The sequence below is a fragment of the Ovis aries genome, chromosome 19 (assembly GCF_016772045.2).
Source record: "Ovis aries strain OAR_USU_Benz2616 breed Rambouillet chromosome 19, ARS-UI_Ramb_v3.0, whole genome shotgun sequence".
NCBI lineage: Eukaryota > Metazoa > Chordata > Mammalia > Artiodactyla > Bovidae > Ovis > Ovis aries.
In genome coordinates this window covers 45,242,421-45,260,764 of record NC_056072.1, presented here as the reverse complement: position 1 = coordinate 45,260,764, position 18,344 = coordinate 45,242,421, and the positions used below count along the sequence as shown (strand labels likewise).

The 18,344-nt window shown below is 39.9% G+C and overlaps 1 protein-coding gene across 9 annotated transcripts in view; it reads right to left on the bottom strand.

The window, feature by feature from the left end:
* Positions 1-18,344, bottom strand: part of ERC2 (ELKS/RAB6-interacting/CAST family member 2) — a 1,001,656-nt gene that overhangs the window by 385,064 nt on the left and 598,248 nt on the right. For all 9 annotated transcript variants that reach the window (XM_060402360.1, XM_060402362.1, XM_060402364.1 and 6 more), the window contains one exon: positions 3,525-3,685. In XM_060402360.1, coding sequence (XP_060258343.1) covers positions 3,525-3,685 — 161 coding nt within the window. The remainder of the gene's footprint in view (positions 1-3,524; positions 3,686-18,344) is intronic.

The following is an 18,344-nucleotide window of genomic DNA, read 5'->3' as shown; positions in this document are numbered from 1 at the left end:
CTCTGATAAAGGGAGAAATCTGTATGATAGTATGTTAGATAATGAAAAATAATACAATTCCATGTTTGCTGCACAGAGCAGTGTTTACCATTTAGCAAGCAAAAGGATTTACAAAACACAAAAATACAATCTAATTCTGTTAAAAAAAAATAAAGAGCATTTGTAAAGGTAGACATCAAAATACTATTAGTATCTATCTCTGCGTGGTAGGATCATAGGCAATTTTGTTTCTTTTTTAATTTTGCTCTTCCTTTTTTTCTCCATTTAGAATGCACAATATTACCTGAACAAATATAAAATAAAAATAAATCTATGAAAAATAAAAGGCTGCCTGTCCTGTGGACAGGGCTCAGCTGAAATCTATGTAGCTCTGAAACAAAAACCAAGACAAGCGGTAATGCTAATTACATGGAAAGCTATTTCAGTCCCATATAAGGATGAAGGAGCTATCTTCGAGAGCCGTGGAACATGAACCGCCACCTTATGAGCCCATGGCTTCCAAGGCAAGTGGTCTTCACCAGGCCTGGTGAATTCCTTATTATGTGGACAGCAGTCTGGCTTATATAGGCTGGAAGGCTGCACCCAGCTGTTTTCCAATACTATAACTGTGTCATTTAATTTTGCAACAAACTTAACAGACACCATCTCTCATTTCAAAATCCCCTTTTATGTTTCAAAGTGCTTTTACATATGCTAGTCTGTATTAATTTCAGTTCAGTATTTTTTAAAAAACCCTGTTACTGTAACAATTCTATGGAGTAGGTAGGGCAGGTAATATCTACCTCCATGTCACCAAAGAAAAAAACCAAGGCAACCAGAGAGCGACCTCCCTTAAGGTTATGGATGAGTTATGAGACCACATCTTGTTTCTCTTGATTCGTGGCCCTACCCCTCTTCCTAACACCATTCGGCTTTTCCCATGTACCAGGATTTCCCAGTCCTGGGTAGACTTGCCTAAAGGTGCTTGCACACTTGCCTGTCCGTTGAATGAAAAACAACAGTGGCACAGAGTGACAGTAAACACAATGGCACATCCAGCTGACCGTTCACACTAACATTGACTCAGTTAATTCCCAATAACCAATAGGTCAACTCAACTCAATCAAGATTCACCAAACCGTTTGGTTGACTAAACATCTGAAGAGGCTGGTAAATCTAACTGGGGTTCTCAGTCAATTTAACTGCCCTGCACCTGTGTCCCCATAGTCCTGGGAAGAACCCTGTTAGTGGGGCTTCTGGGCCAGTTAAAGAGTGAATGAGGTTCATATTGGGCTTAATGAAGCAGAGCTTTGTTACTTTTACCAAAGGAATTAACAGAGGAATTTTCTATTTATTTTGCAGTGGCAGCAGATTAAGCACTTTGGCAATAATGTGGCAATTCACCCAAAGAGGTCTTAGTTAGGTGCTATCTGAAATCATGAAATTAAGTGGGAAAACATACACATGGAAAAGGTTTATATGTTTTAGAAAAATAAACCCAAATTTTAGACAAATGATACTCTTCACAAAGTATACTAAACAAATGACATATTTTCATTGGCTGATAGCACCATTTACACACATATTTCATTTTCCATGTGCCAAGCCCTCCTCTGAGTGCTTCTCTTCACAACCACCCCACGAAAGCCATTACAGGAGGAAACTATAGGGTCAGCAATGTTAAGGTCATTTTCCTCCAAGTCACACAACCACCAAGTGGACACAACAGGATTTCAACCCAGCTCTGACAACTCAAAAACCAGCAAGCTTCACCATTACTTGTTCTCTGAAAATTCTGGAAATATATGCTCTTTTTATAAACAGGAAATAATGAAAGTTTCCTTATAATGGCATAATAAATCACTCCAGGAGGTGTAGAGTTAACTTGGGAACAGCTGCAGAACAATGAGAAAAATTAGCCTGAATCTGACACATAGCAACACACAAGGAGGCAGAAGCTGGGTAAGTGAAAGAGAGCGAATAAAGGCTGCTGGAATCAATGTACTGCTATGATTAATAAATTACTGATCACATCAATAACGTCACAAATGCTTGAAATACGTTTCTTCCTAAGTACACAAAATCCAGTCTCCAGCATTCAATCTATTCATTCCATCAGTGAGCAATTACTGAGCACCCACCATATGCAGGCACTGTTCTAGGCAGTAAGATTTCTGCAGTGATTCAAACAGACAAAAGTTCTGGACTTGGTGGAGTTGACATAACTGCATGAAAAAATGAGGTAGTAGAAATGGAGTCTGAACAGATTTTGGGTTTAATCCTGGCCAGATGTCTTTAAGCAAATTACTTGAAATCTCGCTGAGTCTCAGTTCCCTCACCTCTAAACTGAGGATAATAATATCTGTTTTTATTATATCATCTTTTATTAGGAAAAATGGGAGTTTATATGTGGAAAAAAACTACTTATTCTTTGGTCTAGGAGAAACTGAGGTAGTTGACAAGGAATAAAAGTTTTGTCCTCATTATTAAATCCTTCAAAATATTTCATTCCATATTTTCCATGATCTAAGCTTTCTGGGTTTAATACTAACCATGTGTAAGACTTGCAGGGTCAGGGTAAGGTTATTCTTCCATACCTAGCCACCAATTTCAAAGGCTATGTTACAGGCTTAAGATGCTATAATTCTGTACATTTCCCCTTATTTTGGAAGGAGGCTGGATTTAAATCATACTTTAGTGATTATTTCATTTAAAGACTTAGAGAGATGCTGCTTCTTGCCTAATTTTTCAGAAATAGATTCATAGCAATTGATTATCTCTAAAATCTTTGAGTAATTATCTTTACTGTGTTCTTTCATGGTGATATTATTTCACTGTGAGAACGATATAAAAGGTGGGTGTGTCACAGGCCCACAGGAACAACCATTGCCCGACAAGCAGTCACACCTTATTGATTAAATCAAAGAAAGACATTTGTTCCAGTCTCCTCCCCTACCCAACCCCCACTCCCATCCAGTCCTTACCTACCCAATGAGACAGGGGGGCAGGGGCATTTCCAAGCCTGTTTTTATCAGCTGAGCAAATCAGAGTCCCGCTTTCTAAACAAAGAGGTGCCAACCTTGAGACTATGAAAGCCAACACAAGCCAGGCATTGTACACAAGTGAAAAGAATATAATTAGCAAAGTTATAGTCACAATTAGGAAATACCTCCTCAGAAAAGTTTCCATTTAACCCTGACCAGGACTTCAATTACCATTGTGCTTAACAAGGCCTCTGTCTCTTGGCCAGCTCAAACCTTTTCAACAGATCTAAGAATATTAGTGCCGTCCACAAAACACAGAGTCACAGAACCTTATGTTGGATTTTTTTTTTCTTTTTTGAATAACAGATGTGAAAAATGTGCACATTGGGACATGGAAGCTGTAATTTGAGAAAATAAGAAGCATAGTCACAGAACCAACTAGTCAAGTGTTAGCTAAATGATTCTCTCCACGCTCTTTCCTCCTCTTCTTTAGCACTCCCTTTCTCATCCCTACAGAGAAGTTAGAAAAGAATGACTGAGAAAGCAAAAATGGGCACTCACTTCATCTCTAGGATCTCCTCCAGCTGCTTCCTCCTCTCTGTCCGGAGGTTGGCCAAGTGTGCTTCTTTCTCAGCCAGGGACTGCTGCGTGGAGGCAAGGCGAGCCTTGGTGGCGTCCAGCTCCTGTCTGGTCTTCTCCAGTGCATTCATCAGCTCTTCTATCTGAAAAGCGCATGGGACGCAGTGTGTTATTTCTCCTCCATTCAAGCACAAGGTGTACCTTGCGTTCTGACAACAGACACAAAGGAATTAAAGCCATTCTTGAGCTGGGCATTGTATCCCGGGGTCCATTCTTTCTTTGTCACTACTTAAAAATAAACATTTCAAACACAAGAAATGTCCAAATTTCTCCAAGGTCCTCATTCAATTCGATTATCTAATAACTTTTATAGAAACTACTTAATGTATTTATTAGAACTGGAAGGTGAGTGGCTTGACCCAATTTCAACCTGTGTTTGGCAAAAATCTCAGATACTGCCTCACAGTTGGCTGAAGGCAACACTCAAATGCACTTTGCCCGGCACAATATACTTTTGTGTGTAGGCCCCAGAGCATTCTGACAGGAAGCTACTCTCCGTGTTTCAAATTCATTCATGTTTTAGCCTATCAAAGCCTTGTTTGGCAAAAGCGATTTGATGGCCAAGGGGCCTCAGGGGTCCCCCTCTCACCTCACCTCCCTGTTTCACATTCAGGAAGCGAGGTTTGGCCAAAGGTAAACAGAATCCCAGCCACAAGAGGTTCAAGTTTGGTTTGCCCCTGAAGTTTGAGAGGGTTCTAAACTTGAAATAAATGACATGTAACTTTTATAGGGTGCTAATACACCATAGAAATAAGCCAGACTATCAAATATCCAGAGTTTTCAGCCAGGTCCCAAAAAATTAGACCAGGGAGCCCCAAGGCAAGGCCTTATCCTTCCCGAACCACTGGAGACTTTTAAAAGCCAACACACAACAAAGAAGGCTGGTGTTTAATGGTTCTTTTCCAGAGCCTTCCGTGGAGCAAGCTGGTGAAATGCCATCCCTTGCACAGATACAGGCTGCATCCACCCTGAGGACTTAAAACCATGATTTCAGGAAGTTTCTAGACTCCAGAGTTGATGTTTGGGTTTCTAAGTCACCCCTTCCAGCTGAACTTGGCAGAATGGGATCATCTATCACTAAAGTCAACAGAACACCCTTCAAAACGTGTCAATGACATGTTAAGTTCCAATTCATAAAGACTTTCTACACAATTTCTGCAGTTATACATGGAATTTATTCAGAATAAGCACGATAGTTCACATCCAAGGTAAATTACAGGCTTTTAAAATTCAGAAAACCCTTCATTTTGGCCTGATAAAAAGAGGAAACTTGATGACCAGGTGATATAAATAAAAGCCAAAACCAAAAAGTTTTAAAAGCAAGGAATATAGAGCATAACCTATGAAAGTCACAGAACTACACAGGGATAAACAGCATTATTTTTTAACACAAAAATTTAAATATTAAAAAGCAATCACACTTTTTAGTTACTCATATAAGTTCATAGAATATCATAAATATGACTAGAAGCCCTTCTACAAAACAATACTTGATGAGGCTGAAGCAGAAGTGTTTTTGTCTGTTTTACCCTATTTTTTATACATTCAATAGCAGTGTTGCTTTTTAAAAGATCAATATTACGGTCATTCCAAGCATCAGCTCAGATACAGTCTGCCTGATCCTCTACTTGGGATAGTCTGTGTCCTCATGACTCCCTTTCCTTTTTTAATTTAAAAAAAAAAAATCCAAATGTATTATCGATGTCAGAGAAGAGGGAGGGTGTCCAGGATTCTCACCTGCTGAATCTCTTACTAGTTGAGCTGGCCTGCTTGCAATCCACAGACACAGAATGCTACTTTGTGGGTTTCCAAGCTCTTAGTTCACCTGCCATGTGACTGCATACAGCAGACACTAATCAGTTTTATATTAAACCAGCTTTAACAATTACACCTTAGATCACTGTCATTTCCAAGCAGAAGCATTTAAGAACTAGCAATCAACCACAACCTTCCCTTTTCCTGGCCATAATGACTTCAGAAGCATGTTTCAGATGATGCCTCCTTCAGCCTGAGTCCCTGAGTGATCACAATGAAGCTAAAGGCCAAACCATACCACATAAGCAAGGCAGCACCTTCATTGTGTTACAACATGAGATGAGAGGCTGTTACCTCCAGTGTGACTTGGATTGTCTTGACTGATGAACTGTCACACTCCTTATCAAATGTCTATAACACCTGCCTCCATCTCCCTACCACCAGGTCCCTCTCATTACGAGGATGTACTTCTTATTCTTGCTCTCCCAACACTTGCAGGCCACTGATACCCTCCTTCTTGCCTTATGTCTTTTCTTAATGTGTAGTTTGCACAGCTGAATGGTTCCCCAACTTCTTCTCTTCACTGGAAGCAATATTTTAGCTGGCTATATCTATGAAACTTGTGCCTTAAAAACGATCAGATTTGAAACATGTCTCCATAACTTACTATATGACTGACACAAGTTTCTTTATCTCTTTTGGCTTTGGGTTCTTCACCTGGAAACAGGAAATTATGTTGTTTATTCCTATTAGATGTTTGTGGGTATTACATGGGATGACATAGCCTCTATATCATTTATTCTTCTAATTAATATCAATAAAATAACACTTTCCCTTAAAATAAGGTATACTCATATGGAATCCAAAAGACAGGAAATTTAAAAAATTTTTTAATATAAGGATAATTACATTCTTTTTAACTAAGATTACCCAAAATACCACCACATGGAGATAAACACTCTGAACATTTTGTTTTAATTTCTCCATCTCTCTCTTAGTCTTTTACATATTATATATAATTGAGATGTATGTATAATTTTATAAACTGTTTTAAATATGTATATATGTATATATATATGTGTGTATATATATATATATATATATATCATTAGAAAGTCTCCCTTCTTATTAGATAGCCTCTCTGAAACAGTGTAATGGGTGAGTGGGACTGTATCCATTCCCCATTCACCTATAAGCCAACCTTTCCCTTGGGTTCTCAGAAGCTCTCCTTAGACTGAGAACTTACTTCCCCTGTTTCTTTTGCAAACTCTTCACCTTTCTGCATCCATAACTGGACCTTTCCCTTCATGACTCTGTCCCAGAGACATTTTCCTCATTCACGTGGCTTCTCAGAGGAGGACTGAGGTTTGTCTCCATAGCTCTCACCACTATTCTGATACTTTTCCAAACTTTGTCTCCTTTTATTCACTTAACATCTTTCACATGCACTGAACCACTTGGTGATTACTTCCATTTAGATGTCACAATATCACTTTGAATTCAGGATGATCCATGCACACCTATCTAAATGAGATTCCTGACAACCTACCCCAGCTCTCTGCACCTGCCATTCCCTATCACATTGGTGACACTTTAGTCCAGTGTCCTGAGCTTTTCTCAGTGACTCATGTTTAAGAACCACATTTGTGTCTTCCCTCTTTCCTCTTTGTTTTCTCTTCATCAGCAAGTCTATTTTGGAAACACTTCCTGAGACATCATCTTTTTCTATCACTACTTTTTATGCTTCCAGCTTGAATCCCTTCCCCTCCCACATTTCTGACAAGATTGAAAATAAGTGCGTGTGTGTGTGTGTGTGTGTGTGTGTGTGTGTGCGCGCGCACGTGTGTTCCCAGCCTTTGTTCCTACTCCAACCCTAAATAAGAACTTGGCTTTGCATGATCAGCTTCTTCGCTGTCAGAGGTCTCTCTCAGCCAGGACTGTGCCTGGATTTTAAGAAACAGGTAGTAGAGTGAACCAGCAAAACTGAGTGCAAAGGGACAGTGCTTTGAAGGGCAGGCTATGACAGTCTGTGACAGAAAGCAGGAGACAGGAGTGAGAGAGGAAGAGAGTCATGAGCCTGGAGACCGGGTACACAGACGTTTTGTTTTAAGGTTTTGTTTTGAATAAAATGACTGAGGAGGAAGAGAAAAGAGGAAGGGGGAAAAGTTGCTAGGTGTTATTCCTGGAGTCCCTTCAATGATTTCCAAAGACACAGACTCGGAAGGTTAGACTTTCCTTTTGATTTTTTTCAGCTGTTTTGACTTTGTGTCTTTGGATGTGACTTTGAACTGGGTGAGCCAAGATGTCTCGTGGGATTTATTCTTATAACTTACCTCCCTACTTCCAGGAAAAAATGCCTAAACCATCAATATTTCATCAAAAGTATCACTGGTCCGGTTCCAACATCTCAAGGGGCTCCTGATTACCCGCAGTTGTGGTCTTCAAACTCTGTTCCCTAGACCACCATGAGTTCCAAAGAGGCATCTGGGGGCTGATACACAGACCAGTGGGGTGGGAGGGGGGTGAGTCAGCAGAGAGCTCCATCCCCTATCTCACGCTCAAAGGGAGTTGTTCCACTTTGTCTTCTACACAGCATTTCACTTAAAATTTAATTTGAATATTTTCAGTTTTAAATATTTTGAATATTTTTATATAAAATATATAACAATAAATATTAAATATATGTAAATATATAGGTACATATTTATACATAATTAAAATATTTTAAATATGGATAATGGTTAAAATCATGGATTAAGAAACCAGACTGCACTAATAACACATGCTTTACCATTTATTATAGAGCCTTGGGAAAGTGTCTGAGTTTCTTCATCTGTAACAATAGTATGTCTCACTAGAACTACTTCAGGTATTAAGTGAAGCAATGAAAGTAAAGCTGTTAGCATGGGGACTGGCAAATATGAAAACACTTAGAACATGCTTAACAGAAGAGATAGTACCGCATCGTGATTACAAACAGAACTGAGGAGTTAGCCTACCACTTACGATCTGTGTCCTTCTGACTCAGTTATAAAAACTTTCTGAACCCAGCTTCCTTGTGATGCGGGAACTTAGCTAAAAGGAGTTTGGTGAAGATTCAATGGGTTACTGTGTATGATGCACTAAGAACAATGCCCAAGTACTTGGTGCCACAGAAGCATCAGTTCTCACTAACAGAGGGCCAGTTTAAGTATTCAACCCATTTTATGTTTGCTTATTACTGAATTCAAGATTCTGTGCCTGCTGTCACCTATCTTCAGCAACAACAACAACAACAACAACAACACACACACACACACACACCCCGGACTACCCATAGTGCTGTGCTGTGCTAAGTCGCTTCCATTGTGGCCAATTCTTTGTGACCCTATGGACCATAGCCTGCCAGGCTCCCCTGGCCAGGGGATTCTCCAGGCAAGAATACTGGAGTGGGTTGCTGTGCCCTCCTCCAGGGGATCTTCCTGACCCAGGGATTGAGCCCACATCTCCTGCACTGGCAGGCAGGTTCTTTACCACTGGTGCCACCTGGCAGGCCCGGACTACCCTATAGTGACCCCTCCAATTACTGAAATTGCCTCCCCTTTAAGGCTCTGCCACAGAGCGCTGGCCTCTTTCATAGGTTCAGTGATATAAATCTGGAGCTCTGAAAACAGGCAGATCTGGATCAAGTTTGGGTTCCATCAATACGACCTCTGTGACCTTAGGACAATCTAAACCCAATGCTTCCTAAACTCTGCCACACATTTGAGCCCTTTAGAAATATTTTTAAAATCCTGATGCCATAGTCACACTCCTACCAATTAAATGAAAACATCTGAGGGTAGGAGTCTGGCATTAGTACTTTATTAAAAAAGCAGGTGATTCTGAAGTGATAGCAAAGTGCAACCTACACTGGGAAGCTTGGACATTACTGACCTTTCTCTCAGCCTGCAGGTCCTCCTCTATAAGGTAGGGGGAGGAAACAGAAGTCACCACACAGGGCTGGCACAAGCATAAAGGGAGACAATACACCTCAAGCATCCAGCCCTCTCTGTTAGACATCCTGCAAGCATCCAAGGTGCGATGGTTACTACTGTCCCAAGGCTGGGCTGTTGGTAGCATTATTTTCACCCAAGTGCCTTCGGCTGTTACCTTCTGCACCCGACTTTCTACCACCTCATCAAACACCATTTCACGTTTCTGCACAACCCTTTCATGTGTGTGCTTCGCTGCTACAACTGGATTGTAATCCTCAGAGGGCAAGGACCACGTCTCCATTCTCTCTGGAAGGCCCTTCAGCCCCTGACATGGAACCAGTGTCCACACTCAATAAATACCTGAGGTATGAGAGGAAAGGGAGTGCAAAGATGTGATTCTGAAACACCCTCCTCTGACCCTCTTAGTGCAATGATGGATGAAGTGTAAGTCTGAACTTGATACTTTCCTACCCCATAAATCAATGGTCCCCTTGCCATCCTCACCAAACGCCCTTCAAGTTCTTGCTCTCTGTTTGCCTCAAGCACCTTCTCTTTGCTATGGAGACAAGAGGGCCCTGCATGGAGGGAACTCTATGCTCACGGCCAACTGGAAGCCATCAAGAGCACCCAGGAACCCAAGAGTTTTGAGATGGCCTGATAAAAAAACTACCCCAGGCCCTGAGCTGGGGTAGACGCAAGCAGCTTTTAATCCCGCTCTGCACTCCACTCACTCTGCTGGGACCTGGGAGACGTGCAGGCCTTCCACCACTGCACCACCTTGTCTCCCTGGGTGTCTCCTGCATGCAAGGCACTCTGCTAGACACAACATGCTCATCCTCAAAAGCTGTCTGGTTTGGCAGGCAACCCTGAATCAACAACTGTTTAATTACAATAGTGATGAAAAAAAACTAATATAGAAAAGTACTGAGTGATGAGCAAGAGTTAAAAGCCAATCTTGTCCTAGGCCTCATGGCTGGTCTCCAAGAGCAGGTAGGTAAGTGGGAGTGGCCTGCTAAAAAGGAGGGAGGAAATAAAGCTGGGAAGCCCAGGCTGCAGGGCCCCATGGTCCTGTTCATTGGGGAACTGCTACTGGAAGAATCACAATGATTATGAGCCAATAAATGCTTTTGAAAAATCCAGCAGGAGAGCAACCTGTGTGTCTCAATTCAACACAGCATTTGCTTATTTTGGAAGCACATCTATTGGTAATTCACCAGACAACAATATTTCCTGGGTGGGGGGGTGGAGTTTAGAGAGGCTGTTTTATTCCTAAAAGGCCATCTATGATGAAAAAAAGAGAAATCACAGCAACCTCAGAAATCTTCTATAAACATTTAACATGTTCCAGTTAAAAAAATTTCCTAAAAGGTCCCCACATGGGGCAAGATTGGAATTCTGATGCTCTATCTAGAAAGCTAAGATTATATTTTAAAATATACATTGCTTTGGTGTTACATATCTAGAATAATTAAAGGTTTCTTCAAATTAGATGACTTCTTGGTCTCACCAATTAAACAAAACAAAACAAAAATCCCTGTTTGTGTGTCAGTTCTGATTTTATTAGTTATTCTACGTGGCAGATTACAAAAAGTCTCTTATGAAATGGGTAAGTTACCAGGACTATTCAGCTGTATTTGAATAATTCATAACTCTGTACACTTTAAGAATAGTGAAGCTATCAAATGAATTTCTAGAGTCTAATGCTTAAACACCCAGTTCTGGAGAAATGGTCGGAATTTTAAAGTGAATATTGGAGCTTTAAAACAATAAAATAAGAAACCTGTTTAAGACCTTAAATCATTAACATGTGTCGACTTAAACTTACACATACATTTGTGTTGTTTAACTAAATATTTGAAAACCAGATTCTCTCTCAGTTATCTGCCAAGAGCCCAACTGCCCGTTCTGTGTGTCTCTTCCTGACACGTGGCAACATCCAGTGCTTTTCAAGAGGCTCACTTGGCAGGAACTGATCTTCAAATATTTTGATAAAACAATTTTCCCCTTAAATTATATGTCAGCATTGATTTAGTGTCTATCTTGTGTTAATGATTTGGAATTTTTAGACAGCTTTTAAAACCATGTGTTGAAATTACACCGGCTCTTCTGCCGCCCCCCTCACCAGCCGTTCCTAGTTTTCTGTCCTCACTGCATCCCAAGCGCAAGAGGATGGTCGTTTTCAGTTTGCACCAGAACACAGAGCCAGTGAAATGCCCATATCCCAAGCAATCTGGAATGTGAATTGGTCCTGGGGGACTAGCTGGGACTTGGCCCAGCTCTGCCCTGGGCAGAGAGAAGGTCACGCTAAGATGAGGTAAAGATAAACGCTGAAACCCTCTCCCCTCAACAGCAACAACTTCTGAGGCACTGATGCTGTGGGTTGAAGGATCTGTTAGAACAAGGACTACTAATCTTATTTTTCCAATTACTCTTATCTTATACTTCTATCTCCACCTCCCTCTCACCTCCCCACTGCTGCCTTAGAGTGACACCTTTTGGAAAAGGTTGAAACTGAAAATCCCCAGACTGTTTTCGGCTTGGACCTGGCTACTCTCAAGATTGCATTTGGGACTTGTTTTCTCCTCGCTGAAGTTTAAACTTCTCTCTGCCTAAACGCGTCACCTCTGATCCTTCAGCTGCAAACAAATACCCCATCAAGCGAAGCTGTTTGGGCTTCAGCTCTTTGATTTTGACAGCACTTTAAACTCCTCCTTTCCCCCTCCTTTCTCAAAGCTTATTAACAAAATCTCACTCCATAGTAAAGGATGGATGGAGAATAAATGTGTAAAATACATCCATTCTGACTGAACAGATTCTGAGTCAGAGTACGGATGAGTAACAGTTTCTCTGGAAGGCCCCTGAGCACTCCTCATCCTAGGCTGCACTTGTTCAGGGGAATCTCCCTTAGAAAAAGGCTGTGGACCTACTTCTGTGTATGTCTGGCGTAGCTACTTTTCGAGCAACCGGGAGACATTTTTACTTTATGTGTGCACAGTTCTGCAGCATAGGAAAGAGCCAGTCTTTTCCCTAAGAGTCTTAGGTTCTCGAGGAGCAGTGTGTGCATGCTAAGCCACTTCAGTCATGTCCGAATCTTTGTGACTCCATAGACTGTAGCCTGCCAGGCTTCTCTGTCCATGGAATTTTCCAGGCAAGAGTACTGGAGTGAGTTGCCACGCCCTCCTCCAGGGGATCTTCCCAACCCAGGGACCGAACCTACATCACTTCTGTCCCCTGCAATGCCAGGCGCGTTGTCTACCACTAGTGTCACCTGAGAAGGAGTACAAAGAGTAGCTAAGTGTGTGGACTCTGAAGCTGGGGGCTTAGGTCCCAATCAGGATCCAGGCATGTACTGACCCTGGAAAAAGTACTTGAGCTCCATGTACATCAGTTTCTTTCTCCGTAAAATGGGGGCGACAGTTGCACCTCCCAGAATCCTTGTGAAGAATACCTGACTTACAATAATTACACATTTGCCACACAGAAAGCACATTATCAAAAACAGTGATGTTAGTTTTAACACCAGCTCTTATTTTTCAGCCTATTAGAGCACGAGAAAGCAAGACAAAGGGTTGAACTTCCATGTTCTTACATTTTCAGAAAGACATTTTCCATCTTCAATGGAACAGTGAAACTTTTTAATCTGAAATCTATATCAAGCCAAATTAATTACCTACAAAATATACTAAACTCCAATCACAATTATAAAGGAACTCACGAAGATATCAGAGCAGCATGGTCCCATAAAACTTCCTGTGATGATGGCAAGGCCCTAATTTGCACTTTCCAATACAAATGCCATTAATTACATGTGGCTATGAAAGTGAAAGTCGCTCAGTCCTGTCCAACTCATTGCGACCCCATGGACCATACAGTCCACGGAAATCTCCAGGCCGGGATGCTAGAGTGGGTAGCCTTTTCCTTCTCCAGGGAATCTTCCCAACCCAGGGATCGACCCCAGGTCTCCTGCATTGTGGGCAGATTCTTTACTCTCTGGGCCACCAGGGAAGCCCATATGTGACTACAGAGCACTGGAAATATGACTGGTAAACTGAAGAACTGATTTTTTTTGTTTTTTAGTCTTAACTAATAAAAAAATTTAAATTTAAATATCCATATGTCTAGTGGCTACTGTATTGGAGAGAGCGAGAGCATTCGAATTTTTCAACTTATTGTCAAATGGTGACATGTACGAATTATTTCAATTTCTGTGGAAAGTTTTTTTTTTTTTTGAGCATATGAGAAAATTGTTTATTTGGTCACACCACACTGCATGTGGAATTTTAGTTTTCAAACCAGGGATTGAGCCCAAACTCTCTGCATTGGAAGTGCAGAGTCTTAACTACTAGATTGCCAGGGAAGTCCCCCCCCAAAAAACTCTTAAATTTCTTTAAATTCTGCACAACTCAAGAATTAGCATTTGACCCAGTGACTTCACTCTAGGAATTTATTCTAAAGATATAATAAATGTGTTCATCACATTGTTGTTTATAAAACTCAAAATAAAAATTATGCATATATATGTACATACATATGTTCATATATATAGAGAAACATATATAAACACAAGTACTTATACAAACATACACATACATACCCTCACCTTCCAAAGAAATTAAATTGTGTGTCTGTGTGTGTGTATAGGTGTTACAAAGAAATCAATAATACACTGCAGGCATCAGTTGTTGAGATGTCGGTCATAGGTTAAACACTAAGTAGAAACATTTAACAGAGAAGAAAGATGTCAACGAAACCTGAGAAAAACAGGTTAGTAAATGATAAACACAATACCATCCCAATCATATGTGGGTTTCTAAATGAATATTCATAGGAAAAAAGAAGAAGGAACGGCATCAAAATGTACATGACATGATTGCTCCTGAGATTAGATTTCAGGTAATCTATATTCTTCTTCTTTGTACTTTTTGATACAACTATGAATCATTAATGTAAAAAGAGTGTAAGTTTTAAAAATTGCAACCATATTTATGAAACAGAAACAGAGTCACAGACACAGAGAACAGACTTGTGGTTGCTAAGGGGGAGACGAAGTGGGAAAGTGAAGTACTGGGAGTTTGGGATTAGCAGATGCAAACAATTATATATAGGATGGATAAACAACAAGGTCCTTCTGTATAGCACAGAAAACTATATTCAGTATCTTGTGATAAATCATAATGGAAAAGAATATAAAAAAGGATATACACACACACATACATATATGTATAACTGAATCACTACTATACATTAGAAATTAGCATAACATTGTAAATCAACTACACTTCTTCAATAATTTTTTTTTTTAATTTAAATTGCATCAAAAGAAGGTCTCGGCAGAAAGTACTTCTGCTCCCGTGGAAAAATTAGTTGCTGGGAGAGCATCCCCTCCAAAGGATAGTAATAAAGCAGGGAGGGGCCCTCTGGTGGCAGTTATGGTGGCAACTACTGTCAGCCAAAAGGTCCTTAAGACAGGCCACACTTCCTAGCATGGTTTCTTTGCCCTTGACAGTCACTTAGATTTATGCTGATTATAATCCAGGTTCACCAGGGAGTGCCTGAGTGTTAGTGACTCCACAGCTGTCATCAGCCATTCCTGGCACCTCTACCCTGCCCCACAATGTGCCTGAATGTTGCTCGTTTCAACTTGCTCCCTCATAAAGTTCCTGTGGGTTTTGAAGCCCAGTTTGGTGGCTTGCTTGTCTAGCATTTTCTACTTTTATTATTGTTATTATTGATTCTGAAGCACTCAAAATGAGTTGGCAGGCCCTCCAAAATCAGAAGCATTTATCCATGTCCCTTGACTGCTTATATATTAGCAAGGTCTATGCATTCCCATTCAACAAATCAGGGCAATATTTTCAAACAGACTTCTTTCCTATGATGTGAGGATCAGCTGAGTCAGTTCCAAGGAGGGAAAATGAAAAAAGGAGGGATCTTTCATTCTGAGTCCTCCTACTGGAGTAGCTCTGCAGGAGATGCCTATTGATGATGGCAGATTTCAATCAGGCCAGATCAGGCCTGACCCCAAGCCCTTTCCTGGTCCCCTCCAAATCCCGGCATCACAGTTCTATCTACCTTGAGCAATAGGTAGTGTCCTCCCTGTATGCTACCTTAGGCTATAAATACACAGAGTCAAATGCATCCTTGAATGGGTCCACTGGGGCACCTTCACAAACACACAGTAGATGGCCAATGGAGAATTGTGGGTGGGATGCAGAAAAGAAAAGAAGCTACACTGAAGAGAGGTAATCATTACCTCTGATTAACATAATGAGGTATCCTAAATCCCATTTGATCCTCACTTACTCACAAAGAAGCATATCACTGAATTGATGGAAAACTCCAACTTAAAAAGAGTAAGGGACTTCCCCAATAATTGCAGATGGCTTACTCTTTACCCGGATTTGAGTCTGATTGTTGAATACAAACATAATGGGATAATTGTTGGAGGAACTACATGTACTGAGAGACCTAGGAGGACACTCTGGGCCATGAGCTCCTCAACAGCAAGGGAAGACCATGGGTCATTCTCCTCAGTATGCCCAGGCCTGAACATAACATCTAACATAAAACCAGTAGCCACAAATTATGGATAAATACAAATTAGTGAATAAACCTTGGAATAATCCCTCTTAACTCATTGGAGTAGAATATTCACTATGTGCTTTGATTTCAACACTTTTCCAAATTATTTAAGATATGTTTGTATTATGTTTCTATGATGGTATAACAAATGACCACAAACTTGGCAGTTCACAGCTCTGTAGGCTAGAAGTCCAAGCAGGAATCATAGTGTTGCAAGGTTCTCCAACCAGAGTCTCACAAGGTTCAAATCAAGATACTTTCATGGTGAATTCTCATTTGGAGCCCAGGATCATCTTTTAAGCTCATGCGGCTGGAGAAGAATTCAGTTCCTTGCAGATGTATATAGATTTGAGGTCCCCATGCCCTTAAAACTCCTAGCTTCTATAGACAACCTGATTACTTGCCAATGGCCCAATCAAAAGTTTAAAGCCACAGTCCTGATGCTTATGAGAGTCTGTCCCATAATCACATGAGTGACACTGCATCCTACCCACAGTCCTAGGGATTATTTGAGTATGTTCTTCAGAGAGGGGAAACTTTGAGATCATCTTACAATTCTGCCAACAATAGCTTTCTTTACATTACTGATCCTAAAAGAAAAAGGACATGAAAATAAAATACTTTCCACCGTTTAGTTTCCCTTTTTTAAAGATACAAAACTGCATCTCAAAATGTGCATACCAAATATAGTGGAATTTCATTAACTTGATAAAAAGCACTTAACTGAAAAATCTATAGCTACAGCAAAACCTTGAATGCTTTCTAAGATCGGAAGCAAGGCAAGGATATCTGCTTTGCCCCCTCTTATTCAGCATAATATGTGAAATTCCAAATGCTGCAATAAGGCAAGAAATGAATAAAAAACACAAAAATTCCATAGGAAGTATTAAAACCACCCCTATTTACAGATGACATAACTGTTTATGTAGACATCTACAAAAAACACCTAGAACTAATAAATGCGTTTAGCAAGGTTGCAAGATATAAGATCAACACACAAAGTCAACTGCATTTCTATAAACTAACAATGAACATGTGGAAACCAAAATCAAAACCTAAAGGCCATTTACAATCACTCCAAAAAAATGAAATATTTAGGCATAAACTTAAAACATGGATGTTATCTGGACATTGAAACTTCTCAAATTCTGATAAAAGAAATCAAAGATTTAAATGCATGGAGAGTCATGGATGAAAAGACTGAAGGTAGTAAATGTGTCAATATTTCTCAGATTGATCTATAGGTTCAATGTAATTTCTATTAAATCTCAGCAAGTTTTTTATAGATATAGACAAAGTTATTGTAAAATTTATATGAAAAAGGACAAGTCCATTAATAGCTAAAACAATTCTGACAAAAGAGAATAAAATGGAAGGAATCACTCTACCCAATATTAGGGCCCACAATATAGTTACAATAACCAAGAGAATGTGATGTTGGCAGAGATAACCACACAGATCAGTAGAACACAATAGAGAACACAGAAATAGATATACTGTGACAATATCATATCTAAAAGATAACTGTTCAAGTGATGGTTGACAAAAGAGCAAAAATGATTCAATGGATTAAAGATAGCCTTTTCAACAAATGGTGCCGAGCAAATGGACAACCATAGACTGAAAAAAATAAAAGATGTTATATCTTGTACAAAAACACAGTGAATCATGATCTTAAATATAAGACTTAAAACTATAAGCCTTATAGAAAAACAATTGGAAAAAAAGAAGTCTTCTGAATCTAAGGCTAAGCAATGAGTTCTAAGAATTGACACCAAAATCATACATCATAAAGGTAAAGATTAGTAAACCAGACCTCATCAAAACTGAAAAAAAAATTGTTCTGTGAAAGAACTTGTTCAGTGGATAACAAGACAAGCTCGTCTTATTTGGGAGGAAATATTTGCAAACCACATATCTGACAAACAACCAGTATGAGACTATATATAAAGAACTCTCAAAAATCGACAAGTAAAATTCCTAAAACAATTAGAAAACAGACATAAAGCATGAGAAGACACTGTGGTGAAGAGGACATACACATAGCAAATAAGCACATGGAAACACGTTCCGTATCTTTAGCCACTGGTGAACCACAAACTAAAACCACAATGAAACATCACTATACACCTATTTCAATGACCATAATAATAAGTAGTGTTGATACCAAATGCTGGTGCGGATACAGAAAAACTGGATCCCTCATACAATGCTGACTCAGAATATAAAACAATGCAACCATTCTGGAAAACAACTTGGCAGTTTCTTGACCCAGTAACTATACTCTATCTTTTATCTCAAAGAAATGAAAACTTAGGTTCACACAAAAACCTGTATATGAATGTCCATAATAGCTTTATTCACAATAGCACCAAACTAGAAACAACCTGGATGTCTTTGACTGGTGCAACGAAGAGGAACAAAGTACTGATATATCCAACAACTTGGA